Source organism: Protopterus annectens, chromosome 7.part0, assembly GCF_019279795.1.
Source record: "Protopterus annectens isolate FY-2018-M chromosome 7.part0, PAN1.0, whole genome shotgun sequence".
Classification (NCBI taxonomy): domain Eukaryota; kingdom Metazoa; phylum Chordata; order Ceratodontiformes; family Protopteridae; genus Protopterus; species Protopterus annectens.
Genome location: NC_056739.1, coordinates 1,936,259,376 through 1,936,268,346, shown reverse-complemented (window position 1 = coordinate 1,936,268,346; position 8,971 = coordinate 1,936,259,376). Strand labels below are relative to the sequence as shown.

At 34.1% G+C, this 8,971-nt stretch overlaps 1 protein-coding gene across 3 annotated transcripts in view; it reads right to left on the bottom strand.

Annotated features, from left to right (window-relative positions):
• Nucleotides 1-8,971, bottom strand: part of SV2B (synaptic vesicle glycoprotein 2B) — a 1,975,281-nt gene that overhangs the window by 255,236 nt on the left and 1,711,074 nt on the right. For all 3 annotated transcript variants that reach the window (XM_044078366.1, XM_044078367.1, XM_044078368.1), the window contains one exon: nucleotides 2,033-2,197. In XM_044078366.1, the coding sequence (XP_043934301.1) occupies nucleotides 2,033-2,197 (165 nt within the window). The remainder of the gene's footprint in view (nucleotides 1-2,032; nucleotides 2,198-8,971) is intronic.

The following is an 8,971-nucleotide window of genomic DNA, read 5'->3' as shown; positions in this document are numbered from 1 at the left end:
CTTTCCAATGAGCTTGATTTCTTTCTAACATTCCCCCCTGTGATGTCACCTATCTCCTACTCTGTTACTCCCCCTTATCTAACTCTTACACTACACGGGATGGGCTCATTTGCTATGTGACAGTGCGATTCACTATCCTACCACTCATTTACATAGGATTGCCTACTAATGCTTAGTTATGTGTCTTACACTCAGCTTCCCCCCTTAGCAACCACTAAACGGTGGCCATGTTGTTTTCGGTCTGCTAGTCCCTGCATTGTAAATCCATGCATTGCATAAAACTCACATTTGTGGGTTTCAAACCTTTATTTTTATGTCTTATATAGTGCAGCCCCTTTGCGCGGGGCTGTGCTGGGTTTAAACCTTGACGATCGCCGAAAAAAAATATTTATTTTATTTCATGTTTGCATCAGGTTACTGTGCCAATGGCCACATATTTGGCCATTGGCATACTGCCTGATACATATGCACACTTTATTTGGAGCTGTCATGGCTCCATTGTGTTATTTGCAGAAACGTACTCAGTTGTCAACTGAGTACATTTCTGCACCTAACACGACTCTTACATGGGCTGGTTTCTGCTTCGTGGATCGCTAATCTACCTCATTTGCATGCCTTTTGGCTGCAAGTGAGGTAATTAGCATATCCACGCCCTGCCCGTGTAAGAGGCGTTTTAGCTGGTCTCTTACACGGTATTTCGGGCTGTTCCTGGATCGCTATGGCTGCATGGAGTCTTACACAACTCTTAGACTCCGTGCAAGCCATCGTGAATCCTGCCCAGTATATTTTCATATCCATAAGTTCACACACTTTGTTCTGACCCTAAGGCCTTTGAGGAACACAGAATCCCCAAATGATGGACTGAACACTTTAGATCCAATCCAACAATTTAATTTTTTTTAATTGATCAGTACAGTTGAAATTACATAAAATTATTGAAAGTGATTCCAGGAAGCAGAAATGCATTGCGTAAGAAAATAATGTTTTAACTTACCTCTGTTTAAACCAACTATATCATTTACAATCTTATGTTACTCAAACATTCTTAATTCCTCACTTATTTTAGCTTTAAGGTCAAGAATAATCTTTCCCATGTAATACATATAATGTAAAGAATATAGATTAGTCATTTTACATCTTTCAGTATATGCATGGCTAGATAAAATACATATTGTTTTAGTAAATGTTCTTTTGACCCTTTCCAACCTAATTAGATGTCTACATAAATAAATATAAAATGAATTACTATACTCCATCAATGGTCTTATAAATGTCCTGTAAACAATAACTATACAATCCATGTTTCAACTCAATACATTTTTTAATAACAAGCCCATTTGTGTTAAATGCCTTCTTTATTATAGTAAGATGTTTAGAAAAAGATGGGTTGCTACCAACAATTAGACCTATACTATTTTATTGAGATACTTCTTCCATTATTATATTCTGTAAAATAATGTCCTGTTTTACTAAATGCTTTCTAAAATACATCACTTTACATTTGTTAATACTAAAAGAAATACCAGTACTAAAATCCTATTCACTAGGTTTCTCCAAATACTGATTAATTTCCTCATAATCATTACTTGTAATTACAAGGCTTATTTTATAGTCACTTGCATATTTATTCATCCAGATTGTAAAAAAACAAGTTAAATAATAATGGACCGAGTACAGAGATGATTATTACTGTAACAATATGACTGAGCTAGTGCTATTCTGTTCTTTGTCATCTAAGCATCTCACTCGAACTACATCAGTATGTATTATGGGTGTGTTGTGAAGAACAGTAATGAGTAATAGAGGGGTTAGTTTTAAAATCATTACTAAAATAATAACACATATTTCTTCCTAGGCAAATATTTTTTATAGAAAAAGGTGTCTTGTCACCGAATGTATTTTACCCTGGTTTCTAACCTTTCATAATAATTAAATCAGTATCAAGCATTTAAAACATTGTCCAAATTATTCAGTGTCATATAAAAATTTGGTTATAAATAAATAATAACTACAAACTATGTAGTATACATACTTATCATTGAAGTATTTTCCATCTTTGTGGATTTGGTTGTCTAAGGAGAAGTTGAAGGTCATGTGTAATACTTGTTCTCCATGAAAAATTTTCACTTTGGACTTGTATTCTTCATTCTGAATATGTCTGATCATATCTGGGAACCATACTGTCAGGCCATAGAAACTGAAAGGCAAAATAACAGGCAAAAGATAACATAACACAAATTCATCTAGATAAACATTTGCTAATACTCTTAGTTTTTACCTTAGTAGCAAAGGAACATTCGAAGAAAATGCTGAGATTATATTATTTAATTGTATCAAATCTAAAAACACTAAAAATTGTAAATATTTGCAAATACCAAGAAAAAAGTTATAGCAAGAATACTGCTTAGGAAGCATCAACCCAAATTTCAGGTAAAAGAAAGATAAAACTCTACAGTGAAGTATGTTTTATTAAAATATAAAACACAGAATCTTTTTGCTGGTTATCTCCCATCCACATACATTTGTTGTGGATTCAGATAACTTCAATACTCTCATAAGTCTCATAACCAAATATAATATCCTTGTATATGTTATAAGCCTTAGTATCTTATAAATCATCCTCACAGGACTCCACCAAGAAATCCCGTTAGCATTTATCTAGATCATGAACACTGACCCTGCAATATTTATTTAGTTGGTGAATTAGTTAACAAATTTGCTAAATATGGTTGAAATTATATTTTTCGTACAAGTCCATGCTGTTTTGGAATCTATTCCACAATGTCCAAGATATACCTGGGCACAAAATAGTTTATATGTGGTTCTATCAATTTTCCAACCACTAAATTTAAATGAACTTGTTTATAGTTTACTGATTCTCTCGTTTTGTAAAGTGGGATGACATCTGCCTTCATTCATTCTCCAGTTATAATTCTATCCTTGTGTTTAAGATTGAACAGAGGTGAAGCTAGAGCAGCTGGACAGCTTTCATAATTTTTGATAGGTTTCCATCACTCAGTCCTCTTTCAGAGCTGCTTTTTTTAACATGTGTATTAAGCCCATTACCTAAACTCCATTTGTTATTTCTAAGATTTTGTTTTTTTCAATATTCTGAACCAGTATTATGATCCGTTCTTTCAAATGTTGATATGCATGCCTCAGTTTCAGTTCACTCACTACTGTATGAGTGAAAGGCTTTACTAAATTTAGTAACAGAGTTTGCAATATCTTTCTCAGGATGGACCTCCTCTTTCTTGATTATATCCACTGCTTATTTCTACATCTCTAATATTGTTCTATCCCATACTCCGTTGCAACCCATGTGATTTATTGCAGTTTGTAAATGCAGATAATTTTTTTCATTAACCTGAGCTGCCACTTCTATAAAAAGTATGGTGGCTTTTCTCTACCATTTGTTTTATCAAAGTTTTCCATAAAAAAAAAACAATCCTGTGATTGACTTTGATAGCAGAGTTTGTGTTTTATTTACATAGTTCTTCTACCATTCTTAATCTTACCCCTGAACCAGTTTCACATTTTTTCTACTGTTGACTTTCCATAAGTTCAACATTTTCATCCTGGCATGGCTAGAGTCTGCATTTAAATCAGAATCACAATATTTGGCAATAATTTCTCCCAGGTGGCTACTAAATTATTTTTCTGATATCGTTTGTTATTTATTTATATTTATTTATTTATTTATTTAAATTTGTTGACCGGGAGTGTCCGACTGGACATAGGTCCATTTTCAGCGGAGGCCCGAGGAGAAAAGCTCCACAGTTAAAATAAACAGACAGTATATACATTGGATTACATAGTGAATAACAATTTACATAGCAATTACTTACAACATATTTACAGATGAAGAACATAGTACATCAGTAGACAACTAGAATCTTTATCTGTGAAGTGAATACCAGACATTAACAAATGTTACAAGAAGAAGAAGTTTGTGCTGTATAATAAGTACTGGCTTATGAGCATCTCAGCTTGCTATAATCAAGGTAGTTAGTGGAGTGGAAAGAAAGGTAGTGGATGGATGGGGTGGATGATATTACAGTGGGAGTTGCAAGGGCATAGCCAGCATGTTTTTAGTTGCGCTTTTAGTAAAGTTTTGAAGTGGGTGCATGATGGTATGGAGGTAATTGTGGGTGGGAGTGAGTTCCATAATTTGGCTATGGTGCAAGAGAATAGTGCTTCACCAGCAGAGTTATTGGCTTTAGTGATCTGCAAGTGATTTTTGCTGCTGGATCTTAGTGGTCTGGTGGTGCAATAGGGTCGGAGTAGATTCTGGAGGGATGGGACATTTAGTGGATGGTTTACTAGTTTGTGGGTGAGTGAGAGTTGATACCACTGAAGGAGGTGAGGGAGTTCAAGCCAGCCCAGTTCAGCAAGTGAGAGACAGTGGTGACTATGGTAGAATGCCCCTGTGGTGAATTTGGCGATTTTGTTGTAGCAGGTCTCTAGCTTGTTTAGATCACATTGCCTTAGGTTGGTATCTATTGGTTATCATTAAAGAGTACCATATTAGATATTTTACAGTCTTGAGTACGTTCTATTATAAAATGCCTGAAGTGCATTCCATGAAGAGGTAAAGGATAGGTACTTGTCTAACAATTTACTTACTGACCAACAATAATTATTTAACTAATTTAATCTTGAACAGCAGGAAGCTAATTAACACCTTTGCTTCCTGAGGTCTTTTAAACCAGCAAACCACTTGCTTCTTGAGAGTTTTTCTCTAAACCCCTACTGAAAACATTGTTCATTCAATTTATAACATCTGATAAATGGTGTGAGTTACAAAAAAAATGTAAAAATATGACAGCTCTTTGTCAGGCAATAGGTGGGACTAGTATCAATGGCATGTCTATAGATATTGATTTTGTAGTGGGGATTTATGAAAGAAAAACTGTATTTTGTTTGCCAAAAACATAATATGTTAAGGCTAAACAAAGGACTATATCTCTGAAAGTGTATAATATAGAGCCAAAATATCAGTGAGGGAATAGTTCACCTGTTCGACTGCTTTCTAATGATGTATGACAGCAGTACACAGAATACTGATGTTATGTGATTTGCCAACTCTACACAAATTACACATATAATAATTTCATAATACTTCAAAACAATATTAATCCATAAAACCATTTATGTTAGATAGCAAGTATCAGTGGCAACATTGTGTACCTTAATGTTTTATATAAGATGGCACTTCTTGCTAACTCAGTGGTGATTATAAACAACATGGCACAGAAGCAACTACCGACAAATATTGAGGCAAAGTTGTGAACTTTATGTATACTTGGTGAATTGGTATTCAAATCAAAACTGAAAAGTTACAATATCTTAAAATATACAAAAACAATAAATAAAATAAGAAAGCAAATTAATGAATCTTGTTACTGCATGAGCTGTTAGGTGTTAAAGGGGCACTGTGTTGTAAAAATATAATACTGAAACCTAGCAAACTTTGTTGGTTGAAAAACACTAATTGCACTGACAGATGAAATATAAAATAAATAAAGCAGGCAACAATAACTACACATAAGGTAAATGTTTATTAGTTTATAACAAAGATAAACTGTTAAAATGCAGAGGGAAATAAAAAGAGTGTTACTGAGTCACAGGTATGCCACTGGGTTCTGTGTAAGTTTCAGACTAGCAGATCTGAAGCACTAAGTATACCTAAAATACAAAATGAAACCAAGCAGTGTGCCGATAACCATGTATAGCAGAAGAGGCCATTAACATACAGCAAAGCGGTACTACAAGTCAAAATGTGATTCAAATGAATGCTGAAAAACAAGCAGTGTGGTTACTAAACTGGGTGTGGTGTAAAAATATACTTAAGCTTTAATACAAATGGGATACAACTCAGGTGGCGATTTCTGATAGATAGCAAACACAAGTGAATATGTTAAGTCTGGTGGATCACAAACTGCTTTACAAAATGTATATAACTTAGAAGTAGAAAAGCAAGACACATTTCTTGATCTTGACAGACAAAGTTAAAGTCAGTCTGAAATCCATATCACTGTTGACTGCTTAAAAGTGATAAGAAAAATATGACAATAATTCCAAATGGACTCTGAGCTATTAAAAATCTGACTATAAAGGTGCATCACAAAAATACAAAATGAAGTTCCAGGTAACAGAGTACTGAAACTATTTTTGTTTTTGTTCATGGCTTGGAGATGGTTCAGTGATGGTTCTAATATGAAATACAGACTTCCTGAATGTTGACACTTCAGCAGAATGAAAAAAAAATGCCCCAAAACCAAAAGGGTGAACAACTCCCTTTTTCTTGTTTTTTTTTTTTTTTTTTTGTAAGGGAGCAAGCCCCCCCCCCCCCCGCACCGCCCAACCTACCCCAACTTATATGTACCAACTCCACAGCCAAACTTATTCAAAAATGGGAAAAATCTTCCTAAAAAGTGAATCATTGTCAGCACACAATTAGAAATTGCACCAGCAATGATTTCCTATGGAGAAAAGCATTTGGCATTATACTCTGACTTCTTTTTCTGTGAACTACTGATGCTCAGAGAATTTCTCATCAAGATTTTGTAGGGAAGTGTTTTGTGATAATAGAGCAAGAAGGCTTTCAAAGATACTTGATCTTTTTAAGGGAAGAAGTCTCAAGAATACAAAAAGGTACAGAAAATATTTTAATACAGCACCCACCACAGAGTGCTGCTACTGAGCAAAGTGAGGCATTAAATCAAGTAGTACTTGAAAAGTTCATACAAGTGGAAGGACAATTGAACAGATAACTGATATGTACCAATAGTATGATGGTTGATTCTCAAAAAGGATAGAAAGGACTGATAGCTGACCTTAAGAGGTTTGAAAGTAAAGTAGATAAACAAAAATCGTGTTCAGGGGTATCCAAGATGGCCACTAACTTGTGAATAGCAGTCTCTGTGTGGGCTCTGACTACAAACTACTTGAATCTGATAACATCTGCAGGCATCCTGACATATAGCTACATTAATAACTATATTAGTACACAATATACAGCAATCATAATATATATATATATATATATATATATATATATATATATATATATATATATATATATATATATAGTTTCACTTTATAATCTTGAAATACTGAAATATCAAATTTCAGTATTTCGAAATCATAAAGTCAAATTTTCTAAATACAGAAACTTCATAACCGTGAATCCGGAAATGTCGAAGTTGTGGTTATGGTGTTCCAGTACATAACGTGGGATGTACTATGTGCCTGATGTACAGTTTGGTGTGTGGATTTGGCTGGAGATTAAAAGTGAATTTTTTTAAGGGTTTTGGGTAGGTATTTGAGAGTATACGAGTGTGTTTGGAAGTTTTAGGTGTGGGTTAGGGTAGATAGGTGAAAGTATGAGTGTTTGTGTTGAAAGTGCACACACATGTAAGTTTGGGCAGCAGCTGTGACAATGAACAAATTACTGCATACATTCCTATGCCCAGTAACTACTGTCCTATTTAAGGAACAGCATTAGACTGGGACAAAAACTCACTCTCAGTTTCTCAGTTCATCAGCCCCACTATACTTGCCCATTTTTTTTTTAATCTGGAACAGAACATTTTACTGACCAAAGACTGGTATACAAAATGGTGGCTGTGTACTAACTTAGGAATTCATAAATGATTTAAGTTAAAAAGCCATAACACACTTATTAGTATCACAGACAATAATAAAGGTATTATTTAAGGAAAATGGAAGCTTCAATGAGATTATTAGGTATCAGCAGAACAAAAATGAGCCCTACAAGAAGAGATTTCTACCTAAATAACTTGTCTGAGATTTGATGACATAATTAAACAAAATGTAATTATTTCATAAGAAATCATTGTTTATCTTCTCATTGTCAGCCTTCTTCCACAGGTTCACACATGATCCACATGATCATGTGTATATAATTCTGACATACAACCTAATGTTACTGGTACTTCTAGTGTATATGCCATATAGCATAGGGGATGATCAAAAAGTATCTTCAGATCAGATGACCTAGCCAGTTAACAAATGCAAATGAGAAAACAAATAAAGAAAAACACAGTGCTCCCATAAAAGAAAGTGAATTATGATACATATATAATTACCAACTTACTATCAATAAACAGGGTACAGGAGGACAAAAGACAATGAGCACAATAAATCCACCGAGTTATCAATAATTACTGTTTTCAGTGTTTACTTCTTAATGTAGATCAAAAGTGATATACTATGTTAATCCTGTCAAAGTATGTTGTAACAGTTTACATGAAGAAAATGTGTTTCCAAAACTACTAGGTAAGAGGCCATTTCTTCAATGAAGGATTTCCAGGAGGCAACCATACAAGAATTATCCTTAAAACAGACAATACAGATAAAAGAGGTAGACTGTATACAAGAAAATGGGCAACAAATAGCTTGAACATCTAAAATTATGATCCAACAACAAAATATTCATGCAGACAATATGGAAATAAGTTTAAATGACAATAAGGGAAGACAGATTGAACAAGAAACCACACTGAATTTTTGCTAAAACAAACTAGCTACTGAATATGGTGCATGACCAAGAAAACCAGGAAAGGAAGACATAATGCAATAATTTTTCGTGTGCTTGAGGAAATGGAAAGAGAAACATGGTTATTTTTTTTTACCAGCTTGATATCAAATGTGATAAACCTTCAGGAAGGTTTGTGACATGGTACAGAGAGAACGCAATAATTTCTGACAAAAACTCTATTAAAGAAGGAGTCCTTTCCAGCTCTAAACTTGTCAAATTCATCTGACATATGTAGAATTAATTTATTTTTAGAACTGCTTGGGAAGTTCCCCCTCTGAAAAAATGGCAGCCCTGTCATCAGATGAAGTAATAACTATTCACCTAAAGGAAAAAGGAAGACATGCTTACCATACCTCTCAACTGTACAGATTTTTGCAGAATGTCCAGATTTTGCCACATGTTTTT